This window comes from Salmo salar, chromosome 12, assembly GCF_965601325.2.
Source record: "Salmo salar chromosome 12, fSalSal1, whole genome shotgun sequence".
NCBI lineage: Eukaryota > Metazoa > Chordata > Actinopteri > Salmoniformes > Salmonidae > Salmo > Salmo salar.
The window spans coordinates 40,104,422-40,121,757 of NC_138302.1; the positions used below are offsets into that span (position 1 = coordinate 40,104,422).

General features: G+C 43.5%; 1 protein-coding gene across 4 annotated transcripts in view; it reads right to left on the minus strand.

The window, feature by feature from the left end:
• LOC106565001 (spectrin beta chain, non-erythrocytic 1) overlaps positions 1 to 17,336 on the minus strand; it is a 103,325-nt gene that overhangs the window by 26,974 nt on the left and 59,015 nt on the right. For all 4 annotated transcript variants that reach the window (XM_045691321.2, XM_045691324.2, XM_045691322.2 and 1 more), the window contains 11 exons: positions 15,466 to 15,768; positions 14,634 to 14,787; positions 13,484 to 14,354; positions 9,552 to 9,689; positions 6,540 to 7,296; positions 5,469 to 5,671; positions 4,922 to 5,012; positions 4,388 to 4,534; positions 1,905 to 2,168; positions 1,399 to 1,623; positions 843 to 932 (listed from right to left, as the gene is read on the minus strand). In XM_045691321.2, the coding sequence (XP_045547277.2) occupies positions 843 to 932; positions 1,399 to 1,623; positions 1,905 to 2,168; positions 4,388 to 4,534; positions 4,922 to 5,012; positions 5,469 to 5,671; positions 6,540 to 7,296; positions 9,552 to 9,689; positions 13,484 to 14,354; positions 14,634 to 14,787; positions 15,466 to 15,768 (3,243 nt within the window). The remainder of the gene's footprint in view (positions 1 to 842; positions 933 to 1,398; positions 1,624 to 1,904; positions 2,169 to 4,387; positions 4,535 to 4,921; positions 5,013 to 5,468; positions 5,672 to 6,539; positions 7,297 to 9,551; positions 9,690 to 13,483; positions 14,355 to 14,633; positions 14,788 to 15,465; positions 15,769 to 17,336) is intronic.

Sequence of the window (17,336 nt, forward strand, 5' to 3'; positions counted from 1 at the left end):
ACAAGGGGGATGCCGCCAGGAAATTCGAGGCCTGGTGAAAATATTATCAAGCGCTTGTCAAATTATGAATGAGATACTGATGATGTGTGTGCAGCTTGCAACTTTTTTCAAATCATCATTAGAGTCCAATCATGCAGCCTTAGAACGCATTAAACATCAACACATATAGCCCAAAGTTTGTAACACAACTAAAGTTGCATAAATAACTCTAAATGAAGCATATAGTACGAGTGGTTTCTTTGTTAACCGCTCAGCACAGAATATCCGCATGTGCACACTTCCTTTGAAATTGTTTGGAGAAAATATCCTTCTATTATAAAATAATAAAAATTATGGCCAGGGAGTCCTAAGCAAATCTTGTCTGCTAAATTAAGAAGTGTAGCCCACAGCTATTTTGCATTACCATATCAGGGCCTAACATAAGGACAACTGAGAGAGCATGTTATTCTGTTCTTCTGAAATAGACTACATTTTCTTTATATCATGTTTCTTTAGACCTGTCTAAAATAAATCATGGATTTATTGTAATGCTGTAGGCAATATTAAATGGATTTATTAGACTTTTTAAAATGTGTATGTTCCAAAGGTCTGCATCAGTGGCTTGTAGGCTATGCCTGGAAGCCAGGATATGCTAAACGTGTTTTATGCTAACTAACGGTCAATTACCAGTATTTGCTTCACAATCACTGGCTGACAAAATTTCATGAACGCCACAGCCCTAAACACTGACACTAACAATACTAATTTTGCTTATAAATAGGCACAAAAATAGAATGGTGCTTAATTTGGGCCTAAGTGTGATTTCCTTGTAAAGTGACAGTACATGAGAAAAACACACATACCTGATTTTTCTTGATAAGCAGTTGAACGGTCTGCAGGTTGTGACCATGATCAGTGGATGTTGCAATTGGCATCCTCTCTTCGACCCAAAGCTAAAATGGACAAGCCAAATAGATTACTACGTGCATTGAATGAAAATACCAGAACAAATAAAGCCTCAATAGAACACACAAACACACGTTTGTTTTACTATTCTTGTGGGGACCAAACAATTGATTTCTATTCAAAATCCTATCTTACCTAACCCCTAACCTAACTTAGCAGGCATAAAATAAATGCCTGAAACTAGATCCCCAACATACTGGTCTTGACGAGAATAAAGAAACTGTCGGGGGAGGTTCCCTTCTGTACTGTTCAACCAATACAGTAAATGTGGAAGAGGAGTTAAGATGGAGTGTCGCCTTGTTAACGTTGCAAAGTCGCATCACAGGTTCTCTTTCCATTTCCCCTGAAAACCGAAATGTCCCCATTTGTCCGAATTGTCCTTGTTTTACTATCGGAAAACCAAAAACACACAAACACACAGTACGCCCCCAGGAGGCAGCTCAATCAACTCACAATCTCGTCCTCTACATCTCGGTTGAACTGGTGGATCTCGCGGGAGGCCACCAGGAAGTTCTTTCTCTTCCTCAGCGGGTCCAGCAGCTCTTTGAACTTGTGCTCCACCATTTGTCTCTGGCCGTCCACCTCCCCCGTGTCCTTCCCTTCCTGGCTGAGGACCAGCGCCTGGCTCTGCAGCTCCACCACCTCCCTCTGACGGACCTCCACCTGGTTTTCCAATATCTATGGGCCACCAAGGAGAGGGAGGAGAACATTTTTAACACAGCGTTGAACCTAGATGATGTTCCGGGCGGGGCCCAGGCCACGAAGTCAACATCCATGGTTTCTTATCCAAAATTTTCAGATCAGAACAATTGATGCCATAATTATTTTATTGTTTAAAACCAATTGAAGCCAACTTATTTAAATTATTCTTAGTATTATTATTTCCATTATAATTTCATTAATGCCAACATTATTTATCAATTTGGTTACAATGACGCATGCTCCACCATGTACAGTACCTGCTGCTTCTTGAGCAGGATGTTGACGCTGGTCAGGTCTTTGCCGTAGTCGTCCGATTGAATCTGGCCCTCCAGGCCACCCAGCCACTTGTCCAGGTCGGCACAGCTCTGTGTAAACAGCTCGGCCTTGTTGGCGTCAAACAGGCACTGGGCCTTGGTCTGGGTGGTGGACTCCAACTCTTCCCACATCTTCTGGAGGGCTGAGAGCTTCTCCTTCACCACCGACTCTGTCTCAGGCTTCTCCGACACCAGCTGCATCCCATCCTGGAGAGGAAAGAATCAGAATCAGAATCACCTTTATTCGCAAAGTACATTTACATGTACCAGGAATTTGAGCTGGTGAAATGGTGCTGCTATGCCTTACAATAACAAAATATACAGAGAGAAAATGTATGCATAAAATACATACAGTATAAAATTAGGTAGAAAGTAGAAAAGGTCAAGTTTCTGGATAAACTTTGTCTTGCTGCGGTTGTTGAAACACATTTTATGGTAGTGAAATACATTTAGTGGGGTGGGCAGGTACAGTCGGTTAGTTATGGTGGGTAACCCCATGAGTTTTGGAGTGGGTATAATAGGGCAATTAGTGAGTATAAGTTAGTCATAAGCAGTTGGAGTTATAGTGGGTACATACACTTAATAGACAGTTTATAACACCCATCTAGTACCGGGTCAGACCCCCTTTGCCTCCAGAACAGCCTGAATTCTTCAGGGCATTCTATAAGGCGTCGGAAACATTCCACAGGGATGTTGGTCCATGCTGACGCGATGGCATCACACAGTTGTTGCAGATTGGACAGTGGTACATTCATGCTGTGATCAGCCCGTTCCATCCCATCCCAAAGATGATCTATTGGGTTGAGGTATGGGATCTGCGCATGTTCCAGCCAATGTTTTTCCACTCCTCAATTTTCCAGTGTAGGTCATCGCATGCCCATTGGAGCCACTTCTTGTTTTTAGCTGATAGGAGTGGAACCCAGTGTGGTCATCAGCTGCAATAGCCGATCCATGACAAGGATCGACGAGTTCTGCGTTCCGAGATGCCATTCTGCACACCACTGTTGTACTGCGCCGTAATTTGTCTGTTTGTGCCCCACCTGTTAGCTTGCACGATTCTTGTCGTTCTCCTTTGACCTCTCTCAATTACGAGCAGACTGGATGTTTTTTGTTTGTCGCACCATTCTCTGTAAACCCTAGACACTGTCGTGCGTGAAAAGCCCAGGAGGGTGCCCGTTTCTGAAAAACTGGATTTGGCGAGCCTGGCACCGATGATCATACCACACTCAAAGTCGCTAAGGTCACAAATGTTTCCCATTCTAACATTCAATCGGACAGTAAGTGAATGCCTTGATGCCTGTCTGCCTGCTTTATATAGCAATCCACGGCCACGTCACAGTAGGAGCGATCCATTTTCGTGAAAGGGGCGGTGTACCTAATAAACTGTCCAGTGAGTGTACAGTATTGATTATAGGAAGGTGAATATTTTTCATAAAGTAATGCTAAAGGAAATTGAGACGGATTACTGTTATGTGTTTTGCCTGAACTGAAAAAATAAAGGTTCTTAAAATGGTTCTTCCTCAGCTCTTAAGGTTCCTTGGAGAATTCTTGCCCGGTAAAAAACCTTAAGTGTGGGGTTCTTGATGTGGCATCTATGGTTCTTCAGAATTCTAAAAGGTTCTTGAAATGTATGGAAGCCTGCAGATGTGTCCCTTTCATAGCACACAGCAAATTGGCCAGTATTACTAGTGTTGATTTTTTAGTGTAACATTTTTTATGTTGACACTGTAAAGAGTTAAATTAACAGTCAGTGGTGTAAAATAACCGCACTGTTGGTGTTAATAACCAGAGTTGAAAAAAACACGCTTATCATTATCATATTTCCCAGCATGCTCTATTGCAGGTTGATTTTTCTAAATTGTTTGTTTCAATATAAATGTTTTTGCATGTACATTGATTGATTAATTCAAATATAAATAACATACATTTTCCTAAACTATTCAAATCTGTTACTTGGACTTCTTGTACCCATTACTGAAATTGTTGTTTCAGTCTAGATGTTTAAGGTTGTCTCATAACTCAGTCTTCCCAACTCTGGAAGTCATTCTGAATGCAGGTTGCGGGTGAATAAAAATTCTAAATGTTGGATATGCCCACTCTGGCTGGATTCCAATAGCAGTTACACATCACTTTGCAAGCCAGTATAATGTGGCTTGTAGGCCTGATGTGGCCTTTAAATGATGAGCTTCAGGTCACTTGATAATAGTAAAACTATGCCCTCAAAAGAAAGCCATATGAAATATGTATTTCATTGTCTTAAAATAATGTAATTTTAATGACAACATCCACTTAAGAATACTTAAGAGTCTAGATAACTGATCATATTAATTTCAATTAAACGGAAGCGCGTATTAACTTGTATTCATTCATCTAATACCAATTGCAAAATCATCAAGACAGAGTGAATCTAATTTTGGTTTGCTAACCTTCTCAATCTTGTCCAGCCACTCCTTGTTGGACTGCAACTCAGCCATGAAGGCCTGATGCTTGAGCCATTTGCTGTGGAGGTTCCTGGCCTCGTCGTACGACATGTCCTGGGCCGTGAGCATCTTCTCGTTGATCCACAGAGACAGCTGCACACACACACACACACACACACACACACACACACACACACACACACACACACACACACACACACACACACACACACACACACACACACACACACACACAGGTAGGTCATTGTATTTGACTGCCTTACACTGTGAAAGCAGTCTGTCACTATGCATACATTGCCACACAATGTATTAAATGTAAATCAGTACATGTAACTATTCCTATTTTCATAGTATCGGGACTGATACCAATGTTAGACTCTTAGGGAAGATTTCCCACATCCAGGTTAAGCATATTCCTGGACTAAAAAGCACTTTCGATGGAGAATCTCTATTGAAAGTGCTTTTTAGTCCAGGAGTAGGCTTAATCTGGGTCCGGGAATGACATGTTGGGCAGCAGACCTCCTGGCAATCCTGTAGGAACTTCTGAAGGTCCCGGTTATCCTTCAGCCTCATCAGTAGCTCCACAGCAGCCTCACGGTTCTTCTTATGCCTGTGCAAATGTTGGGTAAACAGATTTGATCATGGATAATAGATCCCTTGTTAATTGTGACTACAACAAACAAGTTGCCAGTTGTGTGTACCAGATATTTCTACAGATTTTTTACATCACAATACACATTACCAGTAAAGGTGGAAAAGTCTGCTGCTCTGCCCTTGAGCAAGACAGTTAACACGAGTGCTGATGACATCGATTAAGGTAGCCCCTCTCTGATTCAGAGTGGTTGGGTTAAATGCGGAAAACACATTTTGGTTGAATGCATTCAGTTGTGCAACTAACTAGTTATGCCATTCCCAGGAGATTGCTTTATCATATTAATGTGGTTCCTGGGGCATTAAATACTCCAACAGGTGTTGTGAGATCTAATCTGCACAGCAGAGTAACTGTAAAAATGACGACCTGTCCAGCAATGTCATTTGTTACTATATAGTAGAAGAGGCTTCTAACCTGTCGTCAATAGATGTCGCTCTCTCCTGGATGCGGTCGGCGTTGATGTTGCCGTCGCTCGCCAGCCGCCTGCCAGCCTCCACCACGCCGTTTATCTTCTCTTCGTTGGCGTCCATGGTGGTCATGAAGTCCTCCTGCTTCTTGATGGATCCTTCGGCCCCCTCAAGTGTAGTGGGCATCTCTGTATGGGCCAGCATGTACTCCTAAGAACAGGGTTATAAAAAAAGAGAGTCAGTGGGATTATTAGAAAATCCTGTGACAGACTGGATATCCAGGTTGGGGTCAATTCCATTTCAAATCAGTCAGGGAGTAAACTGAAATTCTTGAATTGACTGAATTGAAACAGAATATAGAACCCCACCCTGTTGGAATTCAATGTAAATCACATTGGACACAGACTATTTGCATTGCCCCCCCTCTTTTACACCGCTGCTACTCTCTGTTGTTATCATCTATGCATAGTCACTTTAATAACTCTACCGGTGCCCCAGCACATTGACTCTGTACCGGTACCCCCCCTGTATATAGTCTCGCTATTGTTATTTTACTGCTACACTTTAATTACTGGTTACTTTTAGTTCTTATTCTTATCCGTATTTTTTTTAAACTGCATTGTTTGTTAGGGGCTCGTAAGTAAGCATTTCACTGTAAGGTGTAACCTGTTGTATTCGGCGCATGTGACTAATAAAATGTGATTTGATATGACACTTTTTGAAATGTACTTTAATATGTGCATTTGATTTGCAAAGCAGCATGCCCCCAGTAGAGGGAGTGGATTCTAGGTGGGCAAGAAAAATGACACATTGTTACCACATCCCTGCCTAGTAAAATTAGGTAACAGCAACGACAAAGAGGACTTTAAAATAAACTGTTACCGAAAATCAAATTTTTTATGAGATGGAATCAGTGTAATTAAATAATAGTGAAACAGAACCATTCACTTTGGATTCCGAGGCTAAGAATTTTCCACTCTTGGAATAGAATTTCAACTCACTTCCTGGATTGACCATTTCGAAATTGAATCGACCAATCAAGTACCCTGGTTTAAGGGGTATCGACCAATCGGCGTACCTGGTTGTTGAGGAAGACCTCGGCCTGCTTGGTGTCCCTGAGAAACAGCTGGTAGGCGTGGGACTGTGACAGCAGGTTCTGCCGGTTCTCCCACATCTTGTGCAGCTCGTTCCAGCCCGTGTCCAGTGCCTGTAGCCGCTGCCTCAGGAACATGTACTGGGCATCGGTCTGGCCCTGGGTCACCATCTCGCCCATGTCGCGCATCTTCTGGTAGTCCTCCTCGTAGTTGCAGATCTCGTTTTTGATGCCGTCGTGCTGTGCTAGCAGCTTCTCTGCCTCAGCCAGCGTGTTGGGCGTCTCCTCCGAGGCGATGGCTGTCTGTGTGCGCGACAGCCACGACTGGAAGTCATCCAGTTCGCGCAGGAACTGCTGCAGCTTGCTGGCCTCGCCAAGGGACTCTTCGCGGTTACGCAGTGTGGCCTTCATCTCCTCCCACACGGCGGTGATCTCGGCCAGGCGGCCCGTGATGGCCTTGGCCTGGTCCGGGTGCTCGCCGGCCAGCCGCTCGGCCTCGCCGCGCAGGTCTCCCAGCTTGTCCTCGATGGCAGCCAGGTCACGCTCCATGCCAGTGAGTTTACGCTGCAGCGCCATGACACCCGTCAGGTCGTTGCCCAGTTCCTGGGTGGACTCGATGACCTTTGTCTTCTCGCGGATCCACGACTTGGTTTCGTTGCAGTCCAGGTGGTAGTTCTGCACACCCAGCGCCGAGATTAGAGACTCCTTCTTCTGGTCCGCCAGATCCCGGAACTGGCTCCATCTGGTGAACAAATTAATAAATAAAAATATGGTCATTTAGCAGACACTTTTACCCAGTTGACAGACAGTGACACATATTTCAATACATGTGGCCCATGCGGGAATCAATCCCACCATAACCCTGTTGTTGCTAGACCAAGGCTCAAATTGACTGAACCATTGGCCAATTAATTTGATGATAACCAACAATAAATGTCCAGCTCATTTTTCAATTCAAAGGATACAGTGATATCCAACACACAATAACACAATTTAAAGTCAATAGGCATTTGAAACTCACCATGAGCAAAGTAAAAGGTCAAACATAATTAAACTACATTAACTACATTATAATAACCTAATCACCTTTTGGTTTCTTCATTTGGCATCAGGTAGTTGGCAACCATATGGAAAGGCATTAAATCAGAACCTGAAAGTGCTATCTTCAACCGTAAATGTTGTGAATACCAGGGACATTAGTGATGGACGGCTTGATTCATAACCCGCAGTTCCCGTGGTTATATCCACAGGGCGGGCAGATTTAGGGTCATGAAAGGGTCATTGTGTGGATGAAGGGCAGATGGGTGGGGAATAAAGAGTATAATAAATGTATAATTCTTGAGCAATTTAGGCTATATTGAGGTGTTTCTTTCGTTATTTTAGGCTATCCGGCATTACTGTGTAAGCCTAAGCTTAGGGTCTAACTGTACGCATGCCAATCGCCAAATGCTTTTGGGAACGGGCAGCAAAAAGTTAAGGTCGATCCACGGAGGCAAAAAGGACAATGTCAGAGTTTAATTCAATAAGAGAAAAGCCACCTCACAATCATCACACATAACACTGCTATCATCCTCTTTTACCACCTCATCAAATCTTTCCAAACATACATTTTCTGGCAAAAGAGGATGATAGCAGTGTTATGTGTGATGATTGTGAGGCGTTATACAAATTTGACAGACACAAGATGGAGACCTCAAATAGGCAAAATGTTTACTTGAGAACGATAGTGGAAGAATATTATTTTAGCATCTTGAGAGAATGTGAATGCGCAGTTAAATACCATCTGTAGAGGTCCTATATTTATCAGCATCATAAAAGCTGATAGTATTTCAACCACATAAAATATGCATCCAAGCCGAACTGAAATCTTATCAGAAACATGTTGGGTCGTTTTCACAGCTTTCTATTTCCTTACAACCGTTCAAACTGATGTCATTTGAACATTTTGCACAGAAAATATTTTCATTTTTCTTAATAGTTATTGTATTTTCTCCCCGGTCCCTAAACGTCTTTGCGCTGTGAAAGAAGCAGAGATCACTCAGAAAGCTTCATTGATGTCAAATACATTGAAGCATTCATTCTATTGATTTATGACATTATTCTGTTGAGCAAGGGTTTATTTAGTCTTCTAGGGCAACATATAATGACAGAAGAGAAGCTGCATGTATGTAATTATAGACAAGTTGAGAAACAAATAGCCTACCAAAATGTTGGAAATGATAAGTAGAAACATATCTAACACATCAGGTGTGGGATTCAGATTTTCACTTTATCACATATAGTCGGGCGGTTGCGGATGGGTTATTAGCAATTGCGACCAGGTGAGGGTGAACAAACAGCTGATCCCCGCACCACTGAGGGACATATCAGCTACAGATATAGGATCTTAATTTGAGCCAGTTTGCTATAGCAGAAATATAATCCTACAGCAAAAGGAAAATTTTTTAAATAATACATTTTGAATTAGGGTAAATCAAGTCTGAATATTTTAAGTGGGAGTTACAAACTTTAGCCATGCGTCCTCCGAAACACGACCTGCCAAGCCGCACTGCTTCTTGACACACTGCTCGCTTAACCCGGAAGCCAGCCGCCAATGTGTCAGAGGAAACACTGTCCAACTGACGACCGAAGTTAGCTTGCAGTCACCCGACCAGCCAAAAGGAGTCGCTAGAGCATGATGAGCCAAGTAAATCCCCCCGACCAAACCCTCCCCTAATCCGGACGAAGCTGGGCCAATTGTGCGCCGCCCCAAGGGGCTCCCATTCACGGCCGGATGTGACACAGCCTGAGATCAAACCTAAGGCTGTAGTGACACCTCAGCACTGCGATGCAGTGTCCTAGACCGCTGCGCCACTCGGGAGGCCACCTTGAAGCCTTGTTAAACCTCTAATACACTACAAGTTTGCATTTCTTGCAACGACCGGATGAGCAAATTAAGCTAAGGCATCTGTATGATAGGAGATAGTGTGACGTCTGACTGTGAATGGCTCAACTTGCCTGTTATTGAGCTTATCTTGCTGGGCTTTGATGTCCTTCTCACTGGGGTGTCCGTTGTGCATCAGCTGCCTGGCGATCTGGTTCACGACAGCAACGCGTGACGCCTGGTTGTTCATCTCAGGCTCCAGGCTCTCGAACCTGGGAAAGAGAGAGCATGCCATGTCATGACCAATCAAGTTCAACTTCAAAACAAACAATTTTCCCTTACGCACATTGATGTCTGGGCCACGTTCAGGCAAATGTTGTGGAACATTTCAGATAGAACTGTCATGAATAGAGCTGACATAATTTCTTATACTACATGTCAGAGGCATGTTTGTTATACAAACCACATTTTTATCTGAACGTTCCACAATGTTGTACCCTGATGAATGCACCTCAGACGTATTCCCCTGTTTGGTGTTTAACCTCCTAAGTACTTCCTGCACTTTTCTCCTTGTACCTCTGTACTCTTTTTCTTTTATATTATCTGTCATGTTCTATCTGTTTAAAATACCTATTTCATAATTTTCTATGTAAGGTGACCTTCAGTTTCTAGAAAGGCACCTAACAAATAGGGCACCTAACGCCCAGTGGGAGGAGCTGTTGCATTGTAACTAGTTTATCATTTGTATATTTACAGTTTTTCTCAATCTGGTAAAATAGTTTTTTGGAACTGTGGTCAAACGTACCTATAGCAGAAAACCAGTGATCAAATGTTGAAATACATTTGCAGAACTTCTGATCATTTTATTTTCTTTCTACTTGGATTGCATATCTTAGACCCCTTTTGCTAAAGCTGAAATACAATTGCCATCAATGAATACAAAATTCACAGTAAAGTGTTTTGTTCACATAAGAGAAAAATGTGTTCACTGTTTCCAGCAATCAGTAAATACTAGTGCACAAAATTGACCCCCTTTGTTGTGATATCCAATGGGTAGTTATGATTTTGTCTCATCACTGCAACTCCCCAACAGACTCGGGAGAGGTGAAGGTCGAGAGCCATGCGTCCTCCGAAACACGACCTGCCAAGCCACACTGCTTCTTGACACACTGCTTGCTTAACCCGGAAGCCAGCCGCCAATGTGTCAGAGGAAACACTGTCCAACTGATTACCGAAGTTAGCTTGCAGTCACCCGACCAGCCAAAAGGAGTCGCTAGAGCATGATGAGCCAAGTAAGCCAAGTACATATTCGTCACCAGACCCACTGGCTCCAGGTCATCTATAAGTCTATGCTAGGTAAAGCTCCACCTTATCTCAGCTCACTGGTCACGATAACAACGCCCACCCGTAGCACACGCTCCAGCAGGTATATCTCACTGGTCATCCCCAAAGCCAACACCCCCTTTGGCCGCCTTTCCTTCCAGTTCTCTGCTGCCAGTGACTGGAACGAATTGCAAAAATCGCTGAAGCTGGAGACTTACATTTTCCTCACTAACTTTAAACATCAGCTATCTGAGCAGCTAACTGATCGCTGCAGCTGTACATAGTCCATCTGTAAATAGCCCACCCAATCTACCTACCTCATCCCCATATTGTTTTTATTTACTTTGTTGCTCTTTTGCACACCAGTATCACTACTTACACACCATCATCTGCTCATCATCATCTGCTCATCTATCACTACTATGGCCTATTTATTGCCATACCTCCTCATGCCATTTGCACACACTGTATACAGACTTTCTGTATTTTTTTCTATTGTGTTATTGACTGTACGCTTGTTTATTCCATGTGTAACTCTGTGTTGTTGTTTCTGTCGCACTTCTTTGCTTTATCTTGGCCAGGTTACAGTTGTAAATGAGAACTTGTTCTCAGCAAGCTTACCTGGTTAAATAAAGGTGAAATAAAATAAAAAAAGTGATCAAAGCTTTCACCTGGATTCACCTGGTCAGTCTATGTCATGGAAAGAGTTTTGTAAATCGCGAGAGACGGGTTAAAAATATTAGGGATAAATGAAAGAAAGCCATCTAAATATATGGATATTTGTCTCCGTTAATCTCCGGTAGATTAAAAACTACTCTGATTTTGTAGATTATTTAGGGTTAAGGAAGTATTTATGAATCATAAACAAGTTTGGAGACACTTTACACAAAGAAAGAAACCGGTGGTTTGATTCATTCTGAAAATTGCCACATTCAGTTCTTTAACCCATGGTAATGTTGGAAGATTAGAGTACATATAATTATAATAAGGAGAATAGTGTACAACAGTAGGCTATACCCTCGTCTGTTGCCTGCACTAACCGTGGTACTATGTGATGAAACAGCCAAGTATCGCGCCATGCGTCAAGTTCAAACTGTTACGGCTTGGTCTGCGTTCCGCTCCATAATGATTTAATTAGCCTACATGTCTTTTTTTATATTATCACTAATGATCCTCAGCAACAACCACATGGCCGAGACAGCGTTTACAGAGGAAGCAAAGCAAATGAAGGTAAACGAAACAATGTCATTAAATGGAATGATAATGTGGGCTATACCAACTGAAGGGAACTAAGAGTAAATTGGCAGTTGAACATGTGTTGTTATTAGGCCTACTGACATTCGATATTGATAATGGCTAATATTTAACATGATAGAAATATGAAACAGAGAAAGTTGGGGTAGCCTGCAATTAAGATATTTGAAAGTGCCCATCCCTGCAAGTTAAAAGGCTGTACAATTCAAATTCTGTGTAATTGCACAGTATTTCATGAGCTTTACTGTGGGAAAGTTGATATGTGGACATGGTTCAGTTTGCTTCCATATGACTGGTTCACATTTGTCTCCGGCGATTATAAGGCAAAATAGATCTAAAGCAAGTGTCATTTATATTTACAATTACCTAAAACAAAACAAATGGATTACTCATTCACTTAGCTGTTATTGTCACGCTGGTATAAATGATTTGGAAGACAGGCGCAGGAATGCGTAATAGGGTTTTTTATTACACGCCAAATTACGGCGTGCTGTGTAAAGGCACGGGGACGAAGACCAAACAAACACGTACACAAAACACAGGGTTGAAACCCAAACAAAAGAGCGAGGAGTACCTTGAATAAATAACACAAACGCACAATGATTATCACACGGGATGAGACCCGCAATCACCTGCGCAATCCACAATGGCACGAAAGCCAAAACAAACAGCACAGGTACTCACACACACCAACGGACATTGTAACAATAATCGACAGACAACGGAAACCAAAGGGCACACTTATACAAGTACTAATCAGTGGGAATAGGGGACAGGTGTGCGTGATGAAAGTTCCGGAGGGATCCGTGACAGTTATCAATAGCTCTTATCAAGTTGTCATTACAGTGCATGGAGAATGGTGTTATTTCTAAAGGGAAAAAATTAGGTAGATGCTTTTTCCGCTTGAAACCGGTAGGTTCACTTGACCTTATTCATTGTTTCCTCACATGTAAAGGTGGTGGAATGATTAGGAAATTAAGTCAAAGTCAGAATACGGCATATCTGTAGACCCACCTCCACCACACTTTCATTTATTCGCCAAAACAAATAGCAGGTGAATAGCACGCTATTCTCATTCTTAAGTTCAAGGTCAGAATACGCATTGAGAGAAAGTTGCATAAAAAAGGACTCACGTTCCATTTAAGCACACTTAAATCCGTTCGGAATTGGGCCCTTAATGTTTTGCAAATGGCCAGAGTTCCATGTCTTCTGTACAGTGTTTTGAAAATCGACAAAGTTGTTCCAAAAACAGCTTGCATATATGTTATTTCATAGTTTCGCTATTATTATTATTCTACAATGTAGAAAATAGTCAAAATAAAGAAAAACCCTGGATTGAGTAGGTGTGTCCAAACCTTTGACTGGAACTGTATGTCAAATACTTTCAGATACTTGAGTGGCACACCAAGCTAAATCAGGCCTAAAGGAGTAGGGTCTAGGTGTAGACTATGGCTTCAGCATGCATTTATATATGTAGGGGTTCTCTCACCTGTGCTGAATGACCTCTAGGTCTTCTAGCTTCTCTGGGATCTCCATGCTGTTGAGCCACTGATCCTTCTCATCGATCCACACCTCGCAGGCGTCCGCCTCGCTGAACATCTTGTAGAGGGCCAGGGCGTCCTGCAGTGACTGCTTTCTCAGCCGGGTCAATTCGGCCACCTCCTTGTAGCGCTCCTCTATGCCTGCCAGGCGGCCTTTGACCTCTTCCGACTGAGCCTGCTCTTCAGGCAAGGCGGCCGCCTGCTCATGGAGCGCATCGATCACTGGCCGATAGCTGGCCACCTCGGCGGCGGCGTCCTTGTGCTTGCGCACCAGGGCCTGTGTGGAGAACTCGTCATGGCCCACCTCGCAGCTGGACACGATGCGCAGGGCGTCCAGGGTCCAGGCGTCGGCATCATCTGCGTCCGCCTGGAACTGGTGCAGGGCACATGCTTCCTCCAGATGGGCCTTCCTCACAGCCGCCAGCTCCTCCAACGCTGCCCACTGCGCCCGCAGGTCAGCGATGCGTTCGCGGATCTTGGCGGCACCGAAGTGGCCACCGTCGGCCATGGCCTGGCCCTCGGCAATGGTGTGCTGCAGGTGAGCGGCACGGCCATTCATCTCGTCCTCCAGGGTGCGGTGCTGGCTCAGCAGGCGCACAGCGCCCGTCAGGTCCTTGCCACTCTCGTCCGACGACAGGATCTGCTCCTTCTCACGGATCCAGCCCTCCTCCTCGGCCATCTCCCAGAAGAACTTCCAGAGGCGGCGGGACTCCTCCAGGCGGGCCCGGCGCTCGGCAGCCAGCTGGGTCAGCTCCTGGTAGCAGAACTCCATGTGGGCCACGCGGTCGCGTATTACCTGAGGGTCACAGGGCTTGTAAACTGTAGAGGAGACAGAACAGAGGCCCAGTTAGCATCTAGCAGCACCCACAGATGTACATTGTACTGTATTGACTCACATGTTATGATTTCATTCCATTGACTATGATTCCTTTCATGTTTATTTTTCAGTTTGCTTGTATAGATCTTGAAGTATCTTGCAAAACGCTATGCTATTCAACTGAACTGTAAAATTGTGTGATGACATGCATTATTATCATTAGTTAACAATACGATTCACAATTTGAATAATAGCAGCCTGAATGTTTAGGGCATCCTCACCGTCGCCGTCAATGGCGAACTTCTGAGCATTGTTGTTGACAGCTTTGACACGGTCAGCCTGGATTCCGATGTCGGCCTCTACCAGGGCATGTTTCTGCAGGAGATCCTCCACTCCGAGCAGATGCTTCCCATAGTCCTGGGACAGCAGTATCATCTGTATGGCAGAGACATAGAGGCATGACATACAAGCATGTGTGGGAGCAACATACAGGCACCTTCAATTACACTGGTCTAAGTTCATCAGTTGCCAATATGAATTGTTTACTTTTTGTGCACTTCGAAACGCAATACGAGTATTTTTTCAAGGTGAGGAGAGGAAACTTCTTGAAACTTACATTTCATCTAACTTGTTTTCAACCACAACATCAACTCCCTAGCGACTCCTGTAAACCTAAGAGGATTCGATAGGTGGAAGCATAATGCCGAGAATTCCACCCAGTCAATCAGAAAGGCAAGATGACGTAGTGTTTACAGTGCCAACCCAATCCTCTTGTATCTACAGGAGGGTCTAGGACGAGGTTCAGGTGTGCCGATTTGGAATTATTCAGCATTGGACTAACATAATCCAGTTAGTTTCACCATTGATACTGCTTAAAATGATCATTTAGAAGAGGGATTAATACAAGATTAATACATTCCGTTTGTAATTCTAACATTTGAAATTACCTATTTCCAATACATTTTAAATGTGTTCAGGTGTTGGTGGAAGCAGGGTAGATGAGGGTCAATGCATTTTGAACAATTCAATTTGTGTTACAATAATTATTAATTTTGTCTTTCCAACACGGTTTTAACACGTACATTTTTGGAAGGGTCCCCCTCCCTCTCTTACCTTCATCTCGTCCATCCAGTCCATGATGTAAAGCATCTCCTGGAAGACCCTTTGCAGACCCAGGTTCATCTCCAGGCGCTGGCGCCTTGCCTTCAGAAGCTCCAGCAGGTACTCCCACAGACGGATCACGTTGTCCTTGCGCGCTGCGATGCGTTTGATGTCGTGGTACTTCTCTGCCTCCAGCTCCTTAGCGACAGACACCACGGCCTGCACACGCTCCTCGTATGCTGTAATATCCGTCTCGATGGCCTCATGCTTCTTGGTGGCCGCGTCCACCGCCGGCAGGTCGAAGCCAAAGTTGTCCTGCGAGATAGAAGTGATTGGAATGGAATAGAATAAAATACAATACTGTTAGAATATACTGTATGGTTGGCAACATACTGGCATACAAGGAAGACATCTCAATTTCTGTAATGTTATCGTCTTTACAATTTGATAATGACATAAAATACTATGATCCTTTAAAGGGGCAATCTGCAGTTGCTACATCCATTTTTTGATTTATACCCATTGATTCTTGAAGAATATAACTTCTAAATGCCTCATGAGGGGCCTCTCGAGTGGCGCAATGGTCTAAGGCACAGCATCGCTGTGCTAGCTGCATCACTAAAATCCGGGTTCGATACTGGGCTGTGTAACAGCTGGCCGTGACCGGGAGACCCATGAGGCGGCACACAATTGGCATAGCGTTGTCCGGGTTAGGGGAGGGTTTGGCCGGCCGGGATGTCCTTGTCCCATCGCGCTCTACCAACTCCTGTGGCGGGCCGGGAGCATGCACGTTTCCTCTGACACATTGGTGTGGCTGGCTTCCGGGTTAAGCAAGCATTGTGTCAAGAAGCAGTGCGGCTTGGCGGGGTTGTGTTTCGGAGGACACACGGCTCTTGACCTTCGCCTCTCCCGAGTCCATACAGGAGTTGCAGTGATGGGACAAGACTGTAATTACCAATTGGATATCACGAAAAAGGGTCTTTTTTTTTTTTTTACAATAAACCCCAAAAAATGTATGCCTCGTGAGATTATGTAAACTGTCACATCCCATCAAAACCCAAAATATAAGCTTGTTTTGCTCCAATGTTTGTAAACATTGTAAATGTAAACAAACACTCTATAGCCTCAAAACAATGTTTAAAACGATAATTTATGATATCATGAATGGTCAAGCCTTGCATCCATAGCTCTGTCTATGCATTTGAGAGTGGTTACATTTTCCTGGCCCATTCCTCAGGTTATTACCAAAACAGAGGTGGGGTTTCCGCTTTGCTATTGTTTCAACTGTAGATTGTCCCTGATTTCAGTTTGACAAAAGAAGGAAAGCAAATGAGACGCACCGTTTACATCTGCAGCACTTAATCTTAATGTGCTACAGAGATGATGCCATACCAGTGAATGTGATGCTTGCATTTCACTGAATCTGTGTGTCCACTAAGTGGTGCAAAACTGTGTGAAAACAATGGCTGAGACATTTGTATGGACAAGGATGTAGTAAAGTACTGTATTTTGGTAAAATGTCACAATTGCTTTTTATACCATAATTTCCGGACTATTAAGCGCACCTGAATATAAGCAGCACCCACTGAATTAAAAAATATATATTATTTGGAACATAAATAAGCCGCACATGTCTATAAGCCGCAGGTGCCTACCGGTACATTGAAACAAATTAACTTTACACAGGCTTTAACGAAACACGGCTTGTAACAAAAATAAATAGGCTTTAACGAAACACGGCTTGTAACAAAAATAAATAGGCTTTAACGAAACACGGCTTGTAACAAAAAATAAAAAATTAGCAGTAAGCTTTAGTTGTCTTTTTGCACTGAGTCAATTCCTCACGCTGCCGTTTCCAACGTCTTATCATCGACTCATTAAGA